Raw genomic sequence first — 25,430 nt, 5'->3', positions numbered from 1 at the left:
ACTGTTGTCAGCATTCTATATCTAAGCTACTTGTTTCCATTTGAGACTGTTAACAAGTTACACTTTGCAGTTCATAATTTGATGGATAACTCGAGAGACCAATGAGGGGACAGCAGGTGGGTCTAATTTGTACTTGTGGATTTTCTTCTAAGTCTTCTGCTCTGTGTACAGGAGAAAATCTGGGAACGAGGTCACTCTAGGACATCACCTGCTTAGATATTCTGCAAACACAGTTGCCATGTATCAATTTCCACTAAGTTCATCTACATTGTCTTTCTGCAGCTGGCCGAGGAGGAGATGGTCAGCCTGGCCAGTGTGGACATCGAGGACACCCTGCTGTTCCACCTGAACATCAGTGACCTGAGCAGCCGTGACCACATCCTGGAGTTCCTCCCAGCCTTGTCTACTCTCACTGACCATGTGCGCTACAGTATTGACTATGGAAATGAAGACGGCTACTTTAAGGTCAACCAGAGAGAGGGTGTGAGCTACCTGCATCTGACCAAGAAGAAGGCCCTTGTCCCCGGGGCCTACTACCTTCAGATCAGCAGCGTTCCCCTCTACAGGAAGAAGCAGCTGGCTGAGCTGGAGGACAGACATGATAAAGACTACCTCACAGGACAGCTGGGAGACATACTGAAGATGAGGGTACAGATCATCCTCCATTAACCACCATAAGACTGAAGCAGGCAGACGTTGCCAGCAACTGCTAATCCAGGGTCAGGCTGAAACTCCCGAAAAGGCCAGGCCTGAACCACCAGGAGGGTAATCTCTGACTCTGGGTCAGTGGTTAGGGGGCAACTTCAACCTGCTGCGATAGAGAGAAGGGCTCGCCACCAAAGAGACAAGGGGGGGAATGGGGGACTGCATCATTTGATTCCCAAAGAGATTCTACATATCATAGATACAAACTTGTGGCTTTTGCGTAAAACGCCAGCTGAATTTGGCGGTATGAAAGATATGATGGTCAAATGAAGAACATGTTGCCCTTACAAACAACTTCAGCTGTGTGTAGAGCGCTCTGGAGAGTGTGAAGAAGGCTTTTTAGTGTAGGGTTTCATTTTTTGTATGATGATATGTGGAATCGGGCACCACTTTGAAGGGCATGTGGACTGCAGAAGGCTCTGCTGGCTGAGTTTTAAACACTCGGCTTAGGTAGAAGAAAAGGTTGAGTCCCAATAGTCTGAACTGACTTCATTTCCTCCCCTCAGGTAAATGACTGAGCAAACCTGGATACAAGCAAATAAAGTTTTTTTTTTCCTTACCCAGATATTAGTTTATTGAAGTGAAGATGAAGAAATGGTTAGGAGAGGAAAGGAACCCACCATGGACTATTGAGATGTGGCCATGTCTGAGCTTGAATGACTCCTGCATATTTAAACTATGCTTTTCCATCTTTCCTACTGACTAGAATAATTCATATTTACTGGTGCTAGCAACACGACCACATAGACTTCTGAATGCACTGTACTACTCTACAAAACTCGGTAGTCAACAAAATGCAATCCCGTCGGCCATTCTTAAGATTTCATGTGTCTTTGCAACCAAAACAGTTAGCTTCATAGCCTGTCTGCTCTCCTCTATACTACATGTAAATTAAGTGTGTTTATACTGTAATAATCAATGCCACTTTTAATCTATGAAGCATTTGTAAACTAGAGGAAGCCCCTGGAATGGAGGGGTATGTAATGGTGCTTATAATGACCAACTACTTCCTTTGTAAACTGTGTATACATACACACTCACACACACACACCTGCACACACAACACACATTGTGATGATGCCAAACCTGGGCCTTCATGATTATGCACTGAGGTCTTCATGGCCACACATTCTCTCACAAGTACAATCAGTGCTGCATCGCCACGGACCAGCCTTAGACACCTGTCTGTGTTCTCTGTTCACATCAGTGAGGGTTTAGTTGTAAATTCACAATAAAAAACATATTTTTGGTGTACATGTACTCACTGCTGTGCTTTCACTTTATCCTCAATGGAACGTCTTGCCACCATATTCAAAGCTGCTGAAGCCTCATTTGGATATCCCTCCAGTGTTTCACACCATTCAAGATGAAATTAAGTCAACTGCAACTTTATCTCTCAATGTTTTGGTTAGTTTTACTAACAATGCCACAATAAAAATCAGTTATGAAGCCTTAAAAGCAGACTGAAAGGTCCCACACTATGCAGAGGAAATACAATCCTTGCACTGTACTGCCCCCATGTGGCGAAGACAACATTTGATTTTTTAGTTGATGTCTGACAAGAATAAAGTTGGCTAGATAGTCTTCTATTGAAGACATGTTACAGCATAAATACAGGACTTGACAATTTAGTAAAAAAATGCTTTATTTATATAACAGTTTAAGTACTTCATTTCACAACTTAATATTTCTATACATCAAAGTTTTCAGTTGCGTCCAGTTGAGCCAAAACCCCCGGCTCCACGTTCTGTCTCATCCAGCGTCTGAAAGAAACAGCCAAGCGTTTGAGTAAATGATTAAATTGACTCTGATGATTAGAAATAAAAATAAGAAAACAGCAGTACTATAAGAATATTTTGTACAGGTCATATACAGCATGTTGTTTTGTGGAGGTTACCTCTAGCTCCACGAGGTCTGGGTAGCAGATCCTCTCACACACCAGCTGAGCCACTCTGTCACCCTTTTTCACTGGCAAACAAGAAACAGGTGATGACACAGTGCTGTCATGCTGTTGATAAGATGTACCATAACATATTGCTTTCATGAAATTTGCACAGTATTTAGACAGAAAGGCAGATGTACCATTTTCAAATCTTACTCATTACTTTAGAGGTGATATGGAACAACTAGCACAATAACTGCAAAGTTTAAAGTTTAGCAATTTTAGTGTGTAGTTAAAAAATACAGCAGTATGATGTTAAAAAGTCAAGCCAGGAAGGGGTGGGAGCATAACTCCATTAAGGCCCTGAGCCAAATTTAAACCCAGTAAATTCAAACCACATTGTTAGCCGAGCAGGTTTACACACATACCATTCTGCATTTCAATCGTACTGAGGCTGGGTGGATTATAATGTTGGCTAAATATTCATAAAGTTCAAAACAGGTATGGATATAAGTTTCCATAGCACTGCTGTTCCTCCCTACTCAGAAACTATGGAGAAAGTACTGCTTGTACATGTGAGAAAAAAACATTTCACTGATGCCAAAGCTCACCTTCAAAGGTCTCCTTGCTGAAGTTAAAGAGCACAACTCCCACATTGCCTCTATAGTCCTCGTCTACAACTCCAGCTGAAGGGAAAATACATTAGTCAGCATGTGACTAAACAACAGATCAAATTAATACTCATCACAGTTAAGTGCATGAGAGAAGAAATCAAGAAACCCACCACCGACATCAATGAAGTGCTTGGCTGCCAGTCCAGATCTTGGTGCTGAAAGAGAAAGATGGTATGACAGAAATTGAATAACCAAAACGTTTATGGACTTCAAATATGAGACACTGCATAAAAAAAGCCATCTGGTAGGGGCAGCAGTGTCCATCACTCACCCACTCTCCCATAGCAGCCTCTTGGAACTGCTATCTGGATGTCTGTCTTCACAATAGCCTTATCCATGGGACCAATAGAGTAATCATAGGCACTGTGTGAATGCAGAAACATTGAAATAGCCTGTTAGAGACCGAAACTATGGCTGACATCAGCAGTACCGGGCTGCATCAGAATCGAATAGCTAGAGTTAGCTCGCATGCAGTCATTATAAACAATAATGCAAATCATAATGTCAATAATAACCAACCTGTACAAGTCATAGCCGGCTGCTTTAGCTGATCCTCTGGTGGGTGGTGTGGCGTGCTCAGAAAGTTTAGCGAATTTCAGGACCGGTTTGCCATCTTCAGGCATGGCTTCAGCCCTTGCCCTCTTCAGTGGAGAGCCAGCAGAGGCATCTGTGACTTCTAGAGCAGGCATGTTGGCAAAGTTCGCACAATTAAATACTGTACCGGATTAAACTAACGATATGACTCTGCTAAAGCCCTTCACCCAGAAGACTTCTTGTTGCAGAACCCAGAGTGGTGCTCTCTTTGCTGGCGGTGCTCCTGTTATTTGACTTTACGGATATGAATTTCCCGCGCTGTAAGTCCCGCCGAATCACATTGCCCCTCCCCTCAAAACTCTTTCTCTTAAATAAATACTTTTGTTTTACAATTTGATGTATGATCGAAGCATCTCTGTAGTTTGTTATGCTGTGCACATATAAAAATAAAATGAGACTTTTCTTTTAGGTAACGTTACATATAGGCACCCAAATAAGTCCCAGAAAGAAGCAGGGTTCTGTAACTATGGCAACACTTCCCCCTTGCACTTCCAGCTCTCGCGAGAAAGAAATGTTTATATTTATGTCTAAAGCAGAGGCTTTTAGCTTTTAACCCTAAGCTTAAAGGAGAGAAGGCAGGATAAATGTACTATATACGTCCCGCTAACTACACGCAGGTATAAGGAAAAGTGATATCAAAGGAATATTTCTGCTGGTTATTCCCTCTGTACGTGAGAAATGACCCGTGTTATTGCCACTAATACTAGGTTGGCTAGCAAAGCTAACAAGCCGGTGACAGGTGACTATCCGTCCTCGTCTCTTGCTTGCCTTTTCTTTGAGCGAGCATCAGAGTATTAAATTCCCTTTCCAGGAAACGCTGGACTCCGACTACAAACGAGCTCCTGGGATCCCTCAGCCTGTGTAACACCCGTGTCATCTTGCATGCTAACGCAGCTAAGCGCTACACAGCTGCCATTTGCAATGACACTACATATCCCTCCTCCTCCTCCGTGTTTCCAACACTAACGAATAGCATTGTGGCTTGCAGGCGAGCCAACCAGAAGCAGTGTCCAGCTAGAGACTGCAAACTAAATTATTAGCATGTCGGGACTTGTCTGTGTCTCCCAGATTCAGATCATAAAAATTGGAAATGTCCACTGAGTGCAACTTTGGAGCCCACCCAAAGTAGGCCGCACTTGCTAATTTGGTACATCAAACTCTTGTTAGGACAGTGTTTGTGGATTTTATATACATCATACACTGTTTTGGTTTAGGACATATTTTAAATGACAAGTGAAATTAATAAAGCTCATTTCCTCATTTAGTTATGATGTTATTTGTCATAAGAGTAGACAAAATCAGTAATGAAAAAAAAGTATTAATGAAAGAAAAAAGGATTTAATTGTTGCCTACACTAATGGCACACATAAATCCACTCAAATTGGGAACCAGAGAAGTTGAATGCCGATCACTTCCTTTTTTCATTAAATTGCTCACACTGAGATTTGAGAAGGACCAGATGAATCTCACAAGCATTGCTGCCCTCCACAATAAATGAATCAGACACTGTAATAACAGTGTTACATCAATAATGATTATTTTATGTTTAAATGAAATTGTGCATGTCGAATATGCCTCCCTCTGTTTATTAAAATATATAAAAAGCCCTGTCTGTTCCCCTTTAGATGAGTACATTTGGCCATACCAAGAAAGATGGATGTCATGGATATTGATAATTCAAGATATGAATCCTTGAAGGCCAGATATCCTTTGGCTACATCCATGTCCTCTGGTAAGATTTGTTCAATATATGCACATGGATTAACCTGAACCTGAAATTTATATCAAGATTTTTTATTACCCGTCATAGGAATACTCTGATGTTTTGGGCAACATAGCCTTTTCCCGACTTACCCAGACTGAGAAAAATGTTGGATACCATTTTCACTTCTGTATGTCCAGTGGTTTGGTTCCTGTGGGTAGCATTTCTGGTTAGCTTAGCATAAAGACTTGAAGTCTATGGGAATCATTAGCCTAGCTCCATCGAAGTGGAAAAAACAAGTCGTTTTAGGAGTTAATTTGTGTCAGGTCTTCCTATACCCTCAGCAGTGTGCAGATCACTGTGATAGATGGAAAGATAAATATGTTCAGTGGTTGCAGTTCCACCATATAACTTCTAAAACAGTTGTTTTTTCCCCCCATTGTGTAATAATACAGTGTAAATAAGGCAGCTTTGGAGTTGCTTTAAGGTTTATTTTTTTCCACTTAGACAGAGCTTGGCTAATGACTCCCATAGAGTATAAGTCTTTATGCTAAGCTAACACAAAATGCTACCGTACAGAGGTGGGTGTACAGAGGTCAAAATGGTATTGAACATAGTGTATCCCTTGTTGTGTATCAAAATCCCTGAACTGCACAGTATGAGCACAATATCTGTACAATATGTAAGACAGGCCCTCCACTCATCTAATCATCCAATGAATTGAATCCACAAAAATAAGAACAACTCAAAATTTTATTCATTCTTAATATCAGGCAATCATAATAATGCATTTAAATAGAGAGAGGGTCATGCTAAAACAATCCAACAAATACAGAAGAATTGGGTTTACAATCTTGTTTCACTCAGTTTTCCCTTTACACATTGGAGTGAACTGTGAAAGTAAAATAACCTTTACATACTTAAACAGCATGGTGTGGAATAGATAAAGAGCCTTATAATACAGCATATATATGTCACACTTTTCAATGAATATCAAAGCATAAAAAAATCAAGCCATCAATATCACAGTCTTAACAAAATGCAACAGTAATATAGCCAATGCATGGGTGTTAATTATTTATGCAAGTTTTTTTTTTTTTTTTTTCTTCTTTGTCGCAAAAATATCCACTGATAAATTCAGATATAGACTCTGTGCAGTTATTTTACCAAACCAGCAGTGGCCATTGCAGGGACTTGCAATGTAACTGTGACCCGTTGGAGGCAGTCTCTGCCTGTGTCTGTGCTTTGTTCACTGAACTGAGTTATCACATTCTGCCCGTGCTAGGGAACACCATGGATGACTTTGCACTGCCCTACAGTAAACTGAAAGTAGGAGCGCCTCAGTGGACTGCGCCTGTAGCATGTCACAATTTCTGTCCTGTCCTATACTGTTGCATTTTGATTGTGTTCCTAAATTCACGTTCTGGCCATCCCCTTGGCACAAAACTGGACAGATAAATTCAGAGTCAGAGGTGTGTTTTCTATAGTCAGAGCAGGTGTATTGAGGTTTCATAGTGAACTCTGGGTACAGGAGGTGCGATGGAGTGGTTGAATGTTTATGTCAGTATTGTGTTGTCAAGCTGGCAGTCTCTCCTCGCAGAAAAAATACCAGACTACAGCTTGCCACAGCCTATAACAAAATGAAGTATACTTTTGTGTCTTCCTTTTAAGTATACCAGCTTAAGACATGTCTGCTGTTTTTGTCACTAGTGCTCTTTTGTGTCCCCAAATGAAATAGGTTAAAGTGGGACACAAGAGGGTATGTTTGCTGCTGAAGAATTTTGCATTTCAAAAGGCACTTCAAATTACCGGTAGATGTATGGACCCCCTTGACAAGACTTCACAAAACATACTGCATTGTGCATGTTTCACTGTGGTGCGGGCCTGGAAGACATCATGAATTACATCATCTAACGTTAGGGTAGGCTACGCTTTATCAACATGGTTTATCATTATGATACAACCTTTGATGTCCTTTCTAGCAAGGTCAGCCATCCTGAGCACTCTGCTGGCCAGCCTGGGAGCTGCTCAGGAGTAGAAAGTTAGCACACTCTTGTGGTTGCCTCTAATGAGCAGGGTGGGTGGAAGGTTCTTGGTCAGGACGTCCAGCCAGGCCATGTACAGGTAATCAGAGACAGATTCCTTCCGAGCGATTGGCATGCTCCTGCAGGGGGGGCAAGAGAGTATATTAGGCAGTAGTCCTTTTTCTTCACTGGATCAAGTTTTGGTAAATGTCTCAACTTCAGCAACAAACAAAGTTTCATGAGTGGCCTATCTTTGGCATCTATTTGTCCTCTTAGACCGGCTTTACACAGTATAACTTTAATGTAATTAATTGCAGATTGCAAATTAAGTTTGCAATGTCACCAAACTCATACAGAACATTTCAAATGATGATGCAAGCCAAATGCATGATTTTCATTGGATCATTCTCACGTAGAACTCCAGAACATCTGATTTTCAGGAGCTGAAGTTGCATCATGTAAAGCCAACCTTAGTTCACAGGATAATGTCAGCCCCCTTCTTTCAGATATGATAGAATGTGCCACTCCTCAACACACAAGCAGCAATGCTCATTACAAAACCTTCATTAAAAAAATAAAAAAAATGTGCTGAGGACCACTCAGAAGGAGCTACCAGACACAAGTCACATTATATTACACAGGTGATAACAATACACAAATAATAAGAAACAGAAATGAAAGTAACTAATTACATTTACTCAGTACTGTAAGTAAGTAGCTTTTTTGCATTGTTGTATTTTTTTTGAAAAATTTTAAATTTTGTTAGTAATTTTGCTTTTACTTAAGTACATTTTCCTGAAGTATCGTACTTAGCTACATTTTAGCTCACATCCTCAGATCTTTAACAAAGTTACTGTTTCGTAGAAAGTAACTCAGTAACCTTTACTCTGACAACATTTCAGGTGAGTTACTTTTTGATTTTGAGAGTGGTAAGTTAATTAAATAAGCATATCATTTAATTATACTGACTTAGAAAAGTTTGCCTTCTCAGTGTACAGTGCAGATGCTCCAGCCGCCTGTACTTACACAATGATTAGATTGGCTGATCGCGAGTTTTCCTGAAGCAGCTCATTCAGTCGCACCTGGAGGTTGGTCTGTAAAACAGCAGGAGTCAGTTTTTCAATTGTCCAAGCCTCAGTCAAAGTCTCTTACCCTTTTGGCGTTAAATGCATCACTATCAAACTTATACATATATAGGTCTACTGTATATACAGTAAATAAAGTTTCAGCTGAGTGTGTGGTGATACCTTCTCCTCAAAGGTGTCCAGCTCTTCATCAGTGATTTTCCAGGGGTAGTCTCTCCTCATGGCCTCGGACTGAGCCATGTCTTTACACCTCTCATGCAGACAGAAGGGTTCAATCATGTCCTCAAATGTCTTCCAGCTGGAGGACAGCAGATAAGAGCATGAGCGGACAAAAAATGTTCATTTTTTATCTAGTCATATGCTGATGTTGTCTTGAAGAAGCTGCGCTATTACTGTACCCACCGGCCCGTTGTCATTATCGCACCTAATCAAAATGAACATGGTTACCTGCTAGAGCTGGGTTTGACGTGGATGTCATCGATAACATTGATGTCACTGCAGTTAATTCTGAATTTCGCCAACAGAGACTTCATCCTGCAGGGCAGAAGATTACACACTGATGATCAGTTTTTGGTTGAATATTGAAAAACAGGTCCTGTAACGTGATTTTGCTGGCTCATGAATTTGATACCGGGTCTTTGGATTTTACTGTGCCAATTTATTTGCCCACTGTAACTTCCACCTATAAAGTACAATCGATCACGTAACCTTAATTTGCTTTTGTACTCACTCCTCCTTGTCCAGCTCAGTGCGTCCAGGTTGCCCTGCAATGAAGATCCTTAATTTACTATCCTTCCACTTCTTCCTGGTGGTGAGGATGTAGGGCAGCAGCAGGGTTAGACCTGAGAGAGAGTCAAGGTGCTCTTTAATCATAAGACTAATGAAACATATTGTTTTTATGATTTAAAAAAAGAACGTTATTTGGGGTTGGTTGTCGTCTGTCAGCATATTTGAAAAACCATATGAATTCATATCTGTGGAATTTGTTGTACTGAACAACAAGAAACAAGGAGCAATTGATTAGGTTTTGTTGCTGATCCAGAGCTGGGATCTCTGCTATGTAATAATAAGCCATAAAGATAAAACAAACAGAGATAGAGACCTTATTGCAGATTTTGAGGATGTGTTTGCAGGGTTAAACAATCAATTTAACTTACAATCTAAGTGGTTGGGTGTGAAAGGAAAAGTAGTAGATTTATTAAGGCATTGACAGGGATTTACACTCTGCAAATAACTCTTTTTATTTTTTCCACCCTACACAAATCCACCAACTTAGTAGGACTGTGAGGTCATTTCACATTTTGTTTCTGTGTTTTTTTTTTTTTTTTTTCACAAGGAATGTTTTATTCAGTCTGGTTGGTTGTCTGTGTCAGTATCAAAGATGATATGATGTGCCTCTGCATATGTCTCCGGTACAATATATGCATGATGCATGACAGATGTGTTCCTAGGGGGCCGAACCCACCTCCATCATCAAACAACCACCACACATCAATGGTGCCTTTAGGCTGTTTCTTTTTGAACTGAGCACCGGCCTCCACCAGCCTCTCATTCATCCTGGCAACCTGCGGGGATGGAGGGCTGCATACAGACACTGAGAGAGAGAGGGAAAGAGAGAGAGAGAGAGAGACAGGGAGAGAGAGAAAGAGAGAGAGAGAGAAAGAAGCAGAGATAGAGAGAGAGAGAAGCAGTGAGAGGTGATATAAAGTCAGGAACAGTAGGAGGGAGTTTAATGCACAGACAGAGGGTGGAGAGTTGAGTTGGATGGGAAAACAAGCACAAAAACATTAAGAACTGTCTCTGCATCAGCAGGAACAGCCAGCTCCCAGGTCTAATGTTCCAATGAGTGGGATGCAGATCGCATACTAATGTCCATCATAGTCTCGCCAAGATGCAGTTCAGTGGTGTGTATGTGTGTGTATGTGTGTGTGTGTGTGTGTGGCAGAGAGAAGGAGACAGTGAGTGAGAGGTTGCAAGCCTCCGCTGCAGTCTGGGTTAAAGGCCTGCTCTTAGAGATGCTCCTCATACTGGAATGAAAGGGACCATATTATTGGATTACACCCTTACAGACATCTTTAGAGGGAGCGTTTGATTAGATTATATCTCAGTGGGAGGGTGGAGAACTTTCCAAAAAAGCTGTGCACTGTTGGTTTCATTTGTTAAATGTGTTCTTTCATTCCATGAGTCAGTGGCAATGTGGGTGTGTTGGTGAGAGAGCAAAAAACAGTTAGAAGCGTGGTGCATGTAGGAACATGTCTCTTCTTCTGTATATTTACAGATTTTACTTTTATCTCTGATGTAACCTGTAGACTCAGGTGACATCAGTTTAAATCAAAGGGTTGTGAAACCTGTGTGAAACACCAAGTCAGATTTTGACATATATTTGTGTGGTTGCTGATACCTCTGGTGGTGAGCACTTGTTTAGAGGATTTCCTGGACTTCCTGAACAATCCCTTTCCTTTTCCTCCGTTTGGCATCATCTCATTTTCCAGCATCGCTTGCTCCTTTGCTGCCTTCAGCATCTCCTCTAGAGATGGAGAAAGGACAAAACAAACCAGATTCAGTTAGACAAAGAATTACATTTCAAACCAGCCTTTTCCTGGTCTCGTATAATTCCATTACATAGTATATAATAATAAATCTTAATTTTATTGTTTTGTTATGGCTATGTTTTGTTACATGACTCAGCATTCTTTGCAGAATCTTTGCAGAAGCTTCCTCGCAGTGCAAACAGCAGTAATTTGGTAGTTGTTTTAGGATCTTATCTGATAGCTATCCGACCTTCATTTAAGATACATTGTATGTAATCTACAGAGCAAAGTGCCCTGCGTTATCAGTGTTATCATAGTCAGCTGCTTTGGATTGTCAACATGAAAGCTCACACGCCGCAGCTGAAAAACAGTTTCTGAACATGACTTCTGTTTTTCATAGATTAGATTTTCTTTGATAAAATCACAATTCTGACACTTTTTCCCCCTTGTATTGATGTCTTATCTTTAACTAAAAAACATCAGCCCTGCTTTAAATCACAGCTACACATAAATACCTGTGCTGTCATTTTCTCCTACATATGAAGAAAAGCTTGCTCCTTTCTTTGTAATTTTGATAAAATTGATTACTTTCACATCAGCCTGGTGTCATTTTGGTGACAAGGTCTGGCATTTGGATCTGATATTGTATAAGCAGACAGCACTGCTTATGTAAAGACCTTCAGTATAATGCAATATAAGGCAATGTGTGGGTATCTACAGAAGCATGGCTAATACAGTTATACCACAAGTGGCAAATGAGTTAACCTTCCATCTTTTGTTCATACTCTTGCATTCTATTTAATGTGTAATAACAATTATCATTATCTAAGAGGGAATTCAAACAGGTAATTGAAAAGATTATTCTGAATTTGCATAATCACATTTAGTCATACATTTAGTCATGGCACTTAAATATCTGCATTGAAGCAAGCAGCCTAACTAGGAGTCAAATCAGCTCTGTCCAAATCCAACAAATGGAGTAAATACAACTCTCACTCCTAAATAGTCTTTTTTTTTTTTTTTTTTTTTTTTGGATTCTGGTGATGCTGCGATAAATGCTAGGCAGAGAAATACAGCTAATCATGAGTTAAAATGTCATTGAAGCTGGGTTTCAATAGTAGATCATTTAGTAGATCATTTACCTCAGGTGCAAATAATGAAACAGAATAGACTGAAAACAGTGGTGAATGTGCGTCTACTGGTTGGAGGATAGATTAAAAACTGGCATAAGTCTTATTTTTCATCTATATCAACAAAGTTGACATTCTGGGAAAATAGATTGGGGTTGTTTTAAAGGTCAATTTTTGACAATGACACTTTAGCTATACTCAAAATAAGGCCCCTATAGCCAGTTGTTTGTTTGAGCAATTAATACGAGTCCAGTGAAGACTAGCCGTCTATTGCTTCCTCACAATGTAACATTATTTAAAGTGGATGCCCACTCGTAGTAATATGGACAAATTCCACCATTCACCTCATTGGTACACACTGACATTGTCATGACATTTTCACAGTGCATAATGAACTGTTAATAAAGGGGAAAAAATGGAGCGGTGGTTATAAACTGCACACTTTGTCAATAGAATGCGGAGATAATTACTTTTGAGAGAACAAGAATGGTGAAAATGTACAAAAAAGAGGAGAAAATATAACTGAATGTATCTTCTGCCATGTAAATCAACATTTAAAGTCACATTTCCTGGAGCAGTTTGTAAAAACTATTGGTCTGATGCTATGTTGACATTGGAGATACTAGAATCAGTCATCTATTTATCTATCTATTCTTATCTATTTTTATCTTAAGTCATAATGCAGATACGCTAGAAGAAATGACATGAGTGGAAGTCATGCCATAAATCTTTTTCGTGCGCTCACTGGTGGTTTTAAGTGCACATTTTTATGATACCAGGGAACAAAAAATGTCTTGCCAGAAATTCTCACATGACACCAAAATCAGGTTGGGAAGGTTTTTGCTTTTTTTGCGTGCTCATCATCATAGCACTGACGCCAAGACTGTGTTTTCAGAACATTAATAAGAGGCTGAATTTATGTTAAATCCACTTTACTGAGTTATGAGAAAGGATGAAGAGACATTTTCAAACCGACCTTCTTCCTGCAGTAAGTGGGACATATCAAGCCCCTGGCTCATCCTCAGCACCACTGTTCCATACTCAAAGTCAAACGCATCACTGACAGACAGGAAACAGGGAATTAGGATAACAGTTCAGCAGAGCATGAAGATCAATGCTCTTTTAATTATTGGAAAAGTTATTGTTATTAGCTGTGTGCGGTTGCGACTTACTGTAGCATTCCCACATAGCTCTGCACTGCCTCTTTGTTGGTAGTCCTCCAGTCTCTCTTGAAGCCAAGCATTAAGGTGTTAGGCTTCATACGACCCAAACCAGAGGCCTATAAGGTAACACACAGCAGACATATCATGAGGATAAAGGATCAAACCGGACTGGCATTGACACAGACATTATATTACAATTAAGTTGTGAAACCTGGTGTCTTAATTAACAAAAGAGAGAAAAAAAAATCCAAAAATGTTCAAAATACTGCCGATAAGGAGCTTGTGAAGCTGTTTTATAGCCAGAAGTTATGACTGGATCACTCAGGAGATCTCCCTCTGTCTGCAAGGCTGCAATACAGTGTTAATCAATTATAGCTTTTAATCTGCTGTGCTGTTTGAAGTAAGCAATCCTGACAATGAACTAAGGCCTTATCTCAAAAGTGCGATAGCTAGAGCCATAAGACTGTTCTCTTCCTGATCCTCATGAACTCTCCCTCCAGCTCCTCCACTTAGGGCTTGGCCAGATCCCTCAGACTGGCCTAGGCTAGAGACATAACAACAGATACTCAGCAGGGCAATAGATACTCAGTGTTGAGTTGAAGAAAAGGGTCAATGAAAATAGTTTCTGCAGTGTTTAAACCCAGCATCTCTCTGGAATCCAAACACTCTGCAGGACAGGGAGGGCTGCAGGCAGATGTCACTTCCAAATGCTGTTTCCCTTTTTAGTGTGCGAATTGTTTGCTAATTATTGACCACACTAACCTGCAGCAGGCTCTCTACCCCTTTCCTGAAGTCATCACAGGCCACAGCAGCGTAAAATGCCTTGCGTTTCTTCTTGTTAAGCCACATCTGGTTTTTCTCCATGCCTGCGTTCATCTCCGGAAGGACTTCTGCTCTCGGACCCTACAGCGGGCACAACATGTTTAGGTCACCGTATGTCATAACAGCTGCGTGTGGGAGTGAGACAGAGAACAAGAAAGAATGGAACCCCACCCACCACCATCCCCACCTCTTTCACATTCAGAAGGCATAATCGACCCTCAACTTTAGTCGGCGGTGCCCAGACAGTTGGCATTTTTCTCATCCCCACTTGATATTAGCTTGAATAACTTCTTCATAATAATGTGAAGGCTCTAAGTCTGTGTCCTGCACAATTTGGAGTCACTTGACGTGGAAATCTTGATTTGAGTTTAAGGTTGAAATTTGAATAAAGATTTGGGATTATACATAATGCTGCCTTTTTAATTGATAGTCATCTATAGTTTTACATTTGAAAATCAGGAACCTTGCCACAACACAAATAAAATCAATACAACCTTACCACAAACACCTCAGCGGTGAGACAGAGTCCATAGGTCTTTGAGAAGGAGTGAGCCAGGTCCAGCAGAGCTGGTCTGTTCTTTGCAGTACCATTCAGTACCAGGATCTGAGGCCTGAAACAATGAGTGAGTGTGTCACAGCAAAATGAGGAACAGTTTAAGTACAATATAATTTAATTCACTAAAATCATTACAATATGACAAACATTGTATAATTTATTAGTAATTATTTTAACATTACATTTTAATCACAGCATTTTGAATCTGTTTGTCAGTGATCAAGTGTGATATGTTTAATACAGTAATACAGTTTAATTCACAGACCAAAGTAACTATTTGTGCAATACAACTTCCATCATTACAAACCATTTACTCTGATATTCAGTGTTAAAATCTTTTTCTTTTTAAAATCGTTTTTCTTAAAATTAGTGAAAACACAAAATCTGCCATTGGGATATGATAATCCCATTGATTTTCAATGCCAGACAACTTGTTCCCAGAATTCTCCTTAATCAGATGTCAGTTTCTTGATGTGAGTGGGCTGATATGCCTTTTGTGCCTTGTTTTAACATATTTCTAGTGTTCCAAGGAAACAACTCCTGAAACAAATAAAACTGCATTGGAAACAAGTGGGATTATCTCATCCCACATTTAACACTGAATGTAAGACTAGAGACTGAATAGTCTGTTAGGATGGAAATATTTGCAGTGTGTCATGGTCCCAAAAGCAAAATAACATCTAATGGAGCTCTGTGGCTTAATGTAAGTCAGCCAAGGGGTCTGGAACAAGAACAGGTTTGCAAACTCCTACGTCGGAGTGTCAAAAAGTATTTTCAGAATCCATTGAGAGGCAAAGCAGGCTCCTACCTGAAGTTCTTGACATGGTCTTCTACCCCAGACAGAGACAGAGCATTGCTGACTGCACTCACAAATGTCACCGCTTGAGTGGATGAACCCCAGTTCACATCTAGCGAGAACAAGTGAAACAGATGAGTGCTGTCGTATAGGCAGCATGATATGTGCTTAAACTCAAACAGGCACACATGCACACACAGCTCACCTGGCTTCTTGACTGTGACATAGACATAGAGGAGGATTTCAATGCCGTATGTGATCAGAGCAGCCCACCAGTTGATAACAAACATGACAACGCAGCAGAGCAACGCCCCCAACAATGATAGCCACATGTTGTAGTATTTATATGCTGGTCTCCATCCTAGAATAAACAACACAGTAGAATGACATATAAATAGATGGATGGATGGATGGATGGATGGATGGCTAGATAGATAGATAGATAGAATGTATATATGTCTATCTATATAGATATAGATATATAAAGTCTTTATAATGAAGAAAATCTTCAAATGGGCTTTTCAGCAGCAAAACAGTTTGTTTCAGGAATTGTCTTGAACTGAATCAGGGGCTTCTTTATTGATACTAGAAGTGGTGGTATCCACAGTAGTTCCTGCAAAATTTCCTGAAAGAAGTGAAACTGCACTGTAAACAAGAAAAACGAACTCAGCCATCTGGCAGATTTTTTCACTTGTTGAGATTTTGCCAGATAGACTTTCTGCAATGTAGCTGTTGAAACCTGCCTGGAGACTTGGCATAGGACGCATGGAAGCAGGAGAAGTTGATGAGAGCATATGATGCCAGGAAGAAGTTGGAGATGATGGGAGCGATGACGTTCAGATCACCTGGAGAGACAAAAACCAGGATCAGAGTTGACAATTTAGCCGAGAGTTTCCCAAAATGAAGTCATTTAATTTGGCGTTGAGCCTGAAAACCTTATGTTTCCTCAATGGAATGTAGCATTAGCCGATCAGACAACAGTAAAAAGTAAAATTATATCACTGCATTGCAGGTTTAATCACTTTGTTAAGATTAATAAGATTTCAAGACTCTATACAAAACTACCTAGCTTATTAAGATAGATGTTTTTTGTAATGTAAAGACACTCTGGACTGGCAGACAGGTGGCAATTAAACTGACCAATGAGAATGAAGGCCACAGAAATTACGAAGGTGAGGACATAGCCACGGATTGGCTCATTGTTCTTGCCATGACCCTTGGCAAAGAAGTGCAGAGCCTTGTAGATATTATCTTTGCACAGTGCCTGAGGAAAGACAAAGCTTGAGTCAGTGAAGGATTATTGTTCTCAGGTGTTAGTCGGTCTTTAGCGCAAATCCATCAAAAGAGGTGAGTTTGACTGACCTGGAAAACTTTAGGAGCACTGACGAGGGAGGCCAGTGCTGAGGAGAGGGTGGCTGAGAAGGTTCCAGCAGTGATAAGGGGGCCAAATCCTGATACCATGGTCATCACCTGAACCAGTGAAGAAGAAACAAGAACATCTGATTGGTGAAACTGGAAGCCCTTAAATTGTATGTGAGCGAGGGGAACTGATTTGTAAGCATGCGTACCTGGAAGCTGTTCATCAAGCCAAACTTGCAGCGTTCTACTTCACAGGAAGTGAAATTATAGCCCAGCTCACATGCAGCTGATGCTGGGCCATTACAGACTGTTCCCATGGGAAAAGTGTCATTTGTGTTTCCTGTGGCATCGCGGACAACAGAAGCAGCTGACCAATAAGAGAGGAGAACAGGCAGTGCTTAGAAATTAGTAACTGTCTAAGAACCAGATTTGCAGGTACAGTTAGGTTTTGCTATGTCTGCCAACAACAACAACAACAACAATAATAATAATAATAATAATAATAATAATAATAATAAGGAAACAGGGTAGTACTGCAGTATATGAAGAGAGAAAATGTAAGAGGTGAATGCTAAATGTTTCAGAATAAGGTCCCTTGGGTTGAACTTAATTGAATATTCTGCTTACAGACACAGAGGGCCACACCCAGGTAGGTCACACCAGTGATTAAGATGGCCAGCAAGGTACCTTTAGGAATGGCTGCTTGGGCATCCTGTAAAACAACATAAATTCACAATGAGGATGAGGAACACCAGAATTCCTTAGCCAGGCTGGTAAAGGGAAAAGGGAAAAAGTCATTAAGTGTGGAAAAATGGGTTTGTTTCATTTACCCAATCCACTCAAGGTGACAAAAAGTGCAAAAACAGAAATGCAGTGCTGTGTTTTTTAATCACCCAGAGCAAATTCAGTAAGTAAATCAGTCTTTTGCATTACTGCTGTGCAATTTTTTTTTTTTTTTTGCAGTTTCCTAGCCTATTTTTTAGTAAGCTATGTCTTAGAAACAAAGGCTTCTAATGCAATGACCTCAGTGTTTTTTGAGTCTTTGAGACAGTTACCTTCAAGTCACCAGAGATGTTGGCTCCCGCCAGAATTCCCGTAGCAGCAGGGAAGAAGATGGCAAACACAGAAAAAAATGTCTCACCATCTTCAAAATTTGGAGTAAAGTTCTCTAAGAATATTTGCGCTGTTGGGAGATGGGGTGAGAGAGAGACAGAGAGAAAGAGAGAGAGAGAAAATAAAAGGAAACAAAAAAAGGGGGGAAAAATCAGAGAAAAGGTATGATTTAGGTGAATCAGGTCAGGTGAATTTGCCAGATTCACCAGCATTTATGAAGATTTGCATTTGGTTGGAGAGGGTGTCCATTGCATCCTTACAGTCGTAATTGAAGAAGCCTTTGGCTTTCTTATCGGTGGTTGCAGGAATGAATGTTCCCACAAAGACGTTAACTATGGCTGCGAGCAAGATAATGAGCAGAATAATCTGTGCCTGTGGAGAGACATGAAAACATTATCTCACAGTTGATTTAAGTTACGGTCCAAAACTCCACCTGAACATCCAGCATCGTGTGCATCTCTCACCTTGGCCTCCCATTCCATTCCAGCTACAGATATGCCCAACAGCAACACCACCGTGATACATCCAATGATCCTGATGTCATTTATTTCATCCACCATGATGGCTGAATTCTCCTGGGAGGGACGATGAGTGGGTAAGAGGGCATTAAGGTATAGATATGTTGGGGTTAGATGTCTCGAGGCTTCCTGCATTTTACAGTCAATGGACTAACAAAATCTCACGTACTATGAGTAATTCCACCACGGTCTCAGCAAATCCCACCACATACATGGCTACAGCGACTGCATTGGCAAAGGCGAAGATCAGACCAATGGAACCGCCAAACTCTGGGCCCAAGCTGCGAGATATCAAGTAATATGCTCCTCCTGAAATGACACAAACACACACACACACACACACACACACACACACACACACACAATAGTGGATGATTAATCACCATGTCACTGATTCATCGACTTAATGTCAGGACAAGCTAAGTGTGCTGTAAAACAAAGAAGTCTCTGGGTGGTGACATCCAGGTTCACTTGGTAACCTTGTGTTTTTATCTCCACAAACTGTCCTCCTGGTCTTTCCATTCTCTCTCTAATAGATTTTATGTCAAAAAGAGTGTTTGTTATCTCAGGGTTTACATTTATAATAAATGTTTAAACTGTTGGTGTGAGTGCTCGTTGTTTAAATAGGGATAACCAGTCCATGGATTTTCTAATTAACTCATAAGACTAAAAAATATTACCTAAACAAAACATTCAAGAGTAGACGTCATTTTTACACTGCAAAAAACTCTTCACCTAAGAATTCACAGTCTTGTGAATTGTTTAGGTGGAGATCAATCTTTTTTTTTTCCAAATCCAATGTGATAATCTCACTTGTTTCATTTGTTTCAGGAATATTTATGGGAACAAGTGTAAATGGAGTTTGCAAATCATGTGAGAGGACTAAAGATTTCACAGTATGTAAGTAAAATCCCTTGATTTTTAAATATGATTTTTTGATTGAAACACCCACCTTATAGCTAATAAATTTGTTAATAAAATTCATAAACCACAGAACTGATAATTTCCTATGTAAAGTGTTTTCCCGGGAGACCATTTCACTCTGCCCAATTTCAGGTCATCAAAACAACGGTGCTGCTGCTATTAGGAAAACGAATGTCGACATCTTAATTAGGGTGATGGAATAATGGTGTGAAGTCTCTGAAAGTTAATTTTCATATTGTAGTGGAAGAAATGTAAACCAATGGCTGTATAAAAGGTAAGAAAAATGATATGGGAGTTCTAAAATACAACTGCTTGCCTCAGGAAAACATTAGCAGAGACGTTAAGTATATACATTTTATGGATATTAGGCTAAACATGCAAAATCACTAGTATGCTCCTTTAAGAAAAACAAGATTTTAAGACAAAAGGAGATTTTTTTTTTTTTTTTTTTGCAGTGTACTTTTCTGTACGTGAAGGTAACCATGTTATTTTATGGGTTGAAAATGCATTGTCTTACCTCCTCTGACCACTCCATTAGTGCAAATGGCAGACATGGACAGGCCGGTTACAGTAGTTACCACGCAGCTGAGAGCAATTACCACAATTCCCAGACCTGCAATGCACACATTTAACAGCTCAAAACAATTACTCCTCACTGTGCATCTGTACTGCAAGACATCCAGGTGTTAAATCTGGGTGGTCAGTCACTGGCTGTGCACTTATTAAACATTCAGGCTGAGAAATAAAGCCCTGTTCCCCACAGTCACCTCAAACACCTTGAGAGTAAAAGTGGAGCTGTGATGTGTCCCAGAGGACTTGCTCTAAGGACTAATTGTACTGGGAGGCTGGAGGCTATATGTTACAGCAGTCTGCAGCGCCTAGGCTCTACCTGCTGCCTGCGGCTTGTTCGGCTTCTCAAAACCATTTAGTTACGCTCTGTGAACAAAAGCTAGTGCCGATCAATAGGTTTTTAAGCAATGAACACACCCATGAAGCCATGCACAAAATCCCCTTCTCTCTCTGGCGCACGCGCGTGCGCACACACACACACACACACACACACACACACACATAAGCACTGTTCGTAAGGGTTTGGCTCTTTGAGGATGTTGAGTTTACGATGAGAGCTTAGTAGGGTTTTTTCAGTTGAAATTGTCCCAAGTCAGCCATACCCTGCTGATTCATGGAGGACTAAAATCTCATGTCTCTGGTCCCCCTGCAGCTGCAATGCATCACTGAAATCCAAATATGTAGGATCTATTTGCTCTTATCCCAGAGTACATTATCAACATGGACTAAACCTGGCTGGTGAATCACATATATTTTTTCAATGGACAGTGGCCAGCCTCTGTGTTCCTGTCTCAGGTGACCCACCCAACTTGTATCCCTGTCTCACTCACCCCAGCCAGCCTGCCCAAACACCCAAGACAGGCGGATGAACAGCATGACACCCCAGATGTTCAGCATACATCTGACCTGTGGAAAACAACAGACAAAGAGCTCATATTCTTCAGTCCATAGTCCTCAGTTATGATTATAGTTTATTATTGTTTCAAGTAAGGGATAGAAACAGGGTTATGTTGATGAAATGCACATTCAGAATGCATATCCTTGTGTGCCAGATGGTGATGTAGCTCTGGACTACAGCGTCAACCCAGCTTGTCTGAATTGTTTATCATAAGAATAGGCTAGTTTCCCTCTCTGGGACAAAGAGGGGCATCTAGAGTAGGCCTTGGGGATGAGAGCAATTCAAATATCGCAATATCTTTGACAGAATACCAAATGCAATATCAGTATTGTGATGACATTGTTGGGATCACTACAGGTGCTTTCATAAGATATTTAAACATAAGAGATTTTGTCAATGTGTATACAGTATGATGATTATCATCTAGAACAGTGTAAAAAGGTCAGAAATTTGCCTCCATTTTCTGTAGTGCAGCCTTTGAAACCAGGAAGAGACAACACTTATGGCATTATGATATTCAAAGTCCCAGACAATATCTAGTCTCATACTACAATGTTGATATAATATTGATATATCACTCAACCCCAATCTAGAGTAACTCCACTACAAAAACAGCACCAAAAGTAAACAAGGAGGTAAAATTACCAAACAAAATATCTAGAACTTGTTTCCCCATCTATTAGCCAGCAGGACTTCTCTGTCCAGCAAATGAAACGTGCTCTTAGACTCTGGTCTTGTAAGGCCCAATTAACCCAGTTGCGTTATGCAGCTCATACAAAGCCTCCACTGGCCAGGCCACAGTTTCCCAGAGAGACCCTGTTCCAATAAAGCATGCCCATTTTAACCCAACCCAACTCACCAGGACACCCTTTATCCAGCCAAATTTTACTACTCCTTTGTTGTTCTCAATGGGAGCGGCAGACTCCACATCGTCAGAGGGGGTCCCCTCACTCCCCTCTCCATCGTCCTCCACGGTGTCTGGCACAGAGATTGTTCCATTCTGCTGGAGAAAAGGAGAGCCAAATACAAGCAACAAAATATAAAAATTTGCCTTGATAGAGGAAAAATGATTGGAATGTATCCATCATTTATTTGCTTTTTCTTTTTTTATGAGTTAAGCTATCCTAGAATAGTAAGAACGAGAGTGTGTAGAGTTGAGTTTTCTGGGTCAGTGTTTTCTATCCTCACAGTGTCAAGAGAAAGCACAAAATATCCTTGCATGTGGGATGCATGCATGTGTTTCTCTTGCCTTCTCTGAAATGCACGGGGGAGAATTTGGGAACTGAGAGGAGGCCATGTTTGATTGTGATGAAGACTGATGAAATGTTTGCAGAGGAATTAATGCACTCCGTTTGCTTGTCCTTGAAGACGACACTTTCCATGAGAGCAAAGAGAAACAATGGAGAGAACAAGACAAACCTAATTTTAACTTTTATGAAGATGAATATTGACCGTTAAATGACTCTCCGGCTTGATACCTGTGCTCCTTCATATGATTTAGTGTGACCTCTTGGTTGCATCTCATTTCCATTTGCTGAATGGAAAAATGGTCAGTGATTTGGCTCCAGACTAATGTGACCATAAACCAAGGTATGTGAATGGCACTAGCTGAAAAATGTTAATAGCCAGTATTACTAGCCATTTTAGTGGTTTAAATTACACTGGAATATTTGACAAAATTTAGTATATTCTTATGCAACTATGAGTCAATCACATTTTTTTTTTAGACTGCCTTATATCGCCAGGAGATAGACAACATAGGGTTGGCTTTGGCAAGTGCAACGACTTGCTTCGGATACTGATTTTAACAGAATAAACTGGGGATCTGTTTAAATCAGCCCATGACCTATTACTGGTTTCTGGCCAAGAGTTTTAAAAACACAAAAACACTCCTTTAGGAATGGTTTTCTCAAGATGTTGATGAGTGGGTTGTAGATGCCCTCCCACATGTATATTTTCTTTAAAGAAACACACACACACACACACACACACACATATATATATATATATATATATATATATATATATATATATGCCATGTGTTTTGAAGTGGGAAGATAAAAATGTTTCTTTCATTTCTTCCTGCAACTCAGAAATGCCACAGTGTGTTTTTGGGTCAGTCTGGCCTAGTTTACTTAATCCTATAAAACAGAAATGACCTATAACCTCTTCTCTTTTGCAACACACGGCAGGATAAAGGTGTAATAAAAAAGAAAGCTATAAAACTCTCCAAGGGTGTCAGATGTGTTGATTACTTATTCAGAATATATACTTAGAATATAGTCTGTCTTTTTAGGTATATTTATGTAGAGTGATTATGACAGCTATAACTACTATACCTTTTAAAACCGTACCTATTTATAGACAACTATAATACATCTCATTTCACTTCCTTTTGATTATCAGTTTTTAACTTGGGCGAACTGATTGTACATCTCAAGGCCAGCCAAGTCTGTCGGAACAAAGCTGCCTGTGACAGAATCAGTGAGCTGAATCTGAAAGTGTGAGAGAAAAAACAGGTGTAAAGCACTTTTTGCAGGAGATGAGGCCGAGGACACGTACAGCAGATGTGAGAGGAAGAGGGATGCAGGCAGGGTGAACAGAGAAAGAAATATGGGAATAAAGCCATGAGTTATAAGGTTCTGTATCACTCAGACCTGCAGAAATGAAGCACACTAGCCTGCTCACATAAACTCAGCGTCCTCTCTCCCTCTCTCTCTCTTAAACACAGACACACTCACCTTCTGAAACACATCATGAAGCTCCTGAAGAGATGGCCGCACGGCCCGATGACCACTCACACTACCTGCGTTACGGTAGAAGTCAATGTTGGGCACTCTGTCCAAAGTGTCATGACCAAAGGCGCTGACTACTGACGGCCGGACTGGCCTGTGTCCGTTAGACAGGCCATTGGTTTCAGAGAAGGAGGTTTCATCGTAGACAGGGGGATCATCCCCGGTCCTGTCATAAGCAGGGTTGACATTCTCCCCTCCGTTAGACTTGTACTTCTCCATCAGGAACGCCGCAGGAGACTCTCAGATCGAGTCAGCACAAGTCAAAAAGCAGCACTGTGGGGTCTTGATAGTCTTCAATCATCCGACAGTGTTATGAAAGACCAGAACACTGTGTAGATCAGTGTAGTTATCCTTATATACTGTATTTTATATGTAGACTGGTTTATCTACTGTGCAACTTGGCACAACTGAAATTTCTTCTACTATTCTAAGCCTGCTGGCTAAGCTCAGTTTGCCCCGATGCCCCACCTTTATACCCTGCATCCCAGGGCCATAGCCTAGAAGTCAGCTATTGGCTAATTCTCTGGATCAACCCTCAGAAACCTGAACGAGGGGTGTCAGATATGTCCTTGCTCCATCCTAAGGGACACAAAGGCATTGCTTAACGATTAACCAAGTCATAAACGCCAAAGGAGAGATAAAAGCGCCCATTGCTTGAGCTTGGGAGAATTGATTACTAATATTATTGTCTGAAGTGCAGGGCAACAGCACATGTTGTTCTGTGGCGGCAGTTTATGAGGCTATGGTAAGTATTTCCTCAGAGCCATGGGCCCTTGGGATGAATCATCTCTTGGAAGTTCACACTTGAGGAAAACTCCGAATGATCATGCAGGAAAAGTTTCAAGGTTACAGGCTCTTAATGATATACTTGGGTTCGACAGCACAAAAATGATAATATGGGATGATCCGTTTGGTGGAAAGTAAAAACTCTTAATTTCAAAACAGACACATAATCAACAGGGCACTAAGATACCATTATGGAAGTTGCAGAGTAATAAAACTGTAATAAGGTTTATACTCACCAAAATGTTGGGCTCATAAAAGTTAAATAAGCAACTAAACCAGTGTTACCTTTTGTGATACTCTTTGCAGTAATTCAATGAGAATGAGAGTTGCCACAATAGGTGTGAACATATTGAGAGAGAAAATAAGAGTTAATATGAGACCATGTTTACGGGAACATGCTGGAGGCATTTCTCTCCAGCCACATGACTTCAGAGGTACCTTTAAAACACATTTTAACAGGTAAGCTTCCTTATTACTGATACACCACAGTGATTTATTCACTCACACTGAAAGGCCGACTAATGACTTTATGGCTGACCTTGGCTGTACTACAGACTGAGAAAAATACTGCACGTGTTTTCAACTGTAGGTTAAAAAGAGGTAATCAATGGCACAACGCTTATCAGATTTCACGCCATTGAATCACAGTGGTTCAAAGTTGCTACAGCGTTCTTCAAAAATGATAATGACTGAGTCATGCAGAAAATGGAAAATTTTCCACATGGGATGTAATTGCTCCTGCACTGCGACTCTTTCTGCTCCTGCCTCAGCCTCACTTCTCCAGCTCAATCACAATGCAGCAG

The 25,430-nt window shown here is 40.5% G+C and overlaps 3 protein-coding genes across 3 annotated transcripts in view; 1 reads left to right on the top strand and 2 right to left on the bottom strand.

The window, feature by feature from the left end:
* Positions 1 to 1,965, top strand: part of fbn1 (fibrillin 1) — a 67,832-nt gene extending 65,867 nt beyond the window's left edge. Inside the window, exon 66 of the mRNA XM_030044029.1 lies at positions 283 to 1,965. Within this exon, the coding sequence (XP_029899889.1) occupies positions 283 to 669 (387 nt within the window). The 3' untranslated portion in view covers positions 670 to 1,965. The remainder of the gene's footprint in view (positions 1 to 282) is intronic.
* A 367-nt stretch (positions 1,966 to 2,332) lies between these two features.
* On the bottom strand, positions 2,333 to 4,803 carry dut (deoxyuridine triphosphatase). Its single transcript, XM_030044015.1, has 7 exons — positions 4,624 to 4,803; positions 3,781 to 3,937; positions 3,533 to 3,624; positions 3,372 to 3,416; positions 3,199 to 3,273; positions 2,603 to 2,673; positions 2,333 to 2,468 (listed from the first exon to the last, which is right to left on the bottom strand). Exons 1-7 carry the CDS (start codon positions 4,730 to 4,732, stop codon positions 2,412 to 2,414), a joined length of 606 nt encoding a protein of 201 aa, XP_029899875.1. The 5' UTR covers positions 4,733 to 4,803; the 3' UTR covers positions 2,333 to 2,411.
* Positions 4,804 to 7,585: 2,782 nt separating this feature from the next.
* slc12a1 (solute carrier family 12 member 1) lies at positions 7,586 to 24,060 on the bottom strand. Its single transcript, XM_030082140.1, has 26 exons — positions 23,788 to 24,060; positions 21,906 to 22,046; positions 20,979 to 21,054; positions 20,096 to 20,191; positions 18,824 to 18,963; positions 18,601 to 18,711; positions 18,397 to 18,508; positions 18,079 to 18,206; positions 17,651 to 17,735; positions 17,233 to 17,390; positions 17,027 to 17,134; positions 16,805 to 16,928; positions 16,408 to 16,509; positions 15,870 to 16,025; positions 15,677 to 15,776; positions 14,812 to 14,923; positions 14,253 to 14,393; positions 13,500 to 13,606; positions 13,304 to 13,386; positions 11,068 to 11,193; positions 10,132 to 10,260; positions 9,397 to 9,508; positions 9,114 to 9,200; positions 8,829 to 8,964; positions 8,608 to 8,675; positions 7,586 to 7,721 (listed from the first exon to the last, which is right to left on the bottom strand). Exons 1-26 carry the CDS (start codon positions 24,058 to 24,060, stop codon positions 7,586 to 7,588), a joined length of 3,147 nt encoding a protein of 1,048 aa, XP_029938000.1.
* Between the last annotated feature and the right edge of the window lie 1,370 nt (positions 24,061 to 25,430).

Source organism: Myripristis murdjan, chromosome 3 (assembly GCF_902150065.1).
Source record: "Myripristis murdjan chromosome 3, fMyrMur1.1, whole genome shotgun sequence".
Lineage (NCBI taxonomy): Eukaryota > Metazoa > Chordata > Actinopteri > Holocentriformes > Holocentridae > Myripristis > Myripristis murdjan.
Note: the sequence above shows the minus strand (reverse complement) of the source record. Positions and strands in the feature narration are given on the sequence as shown.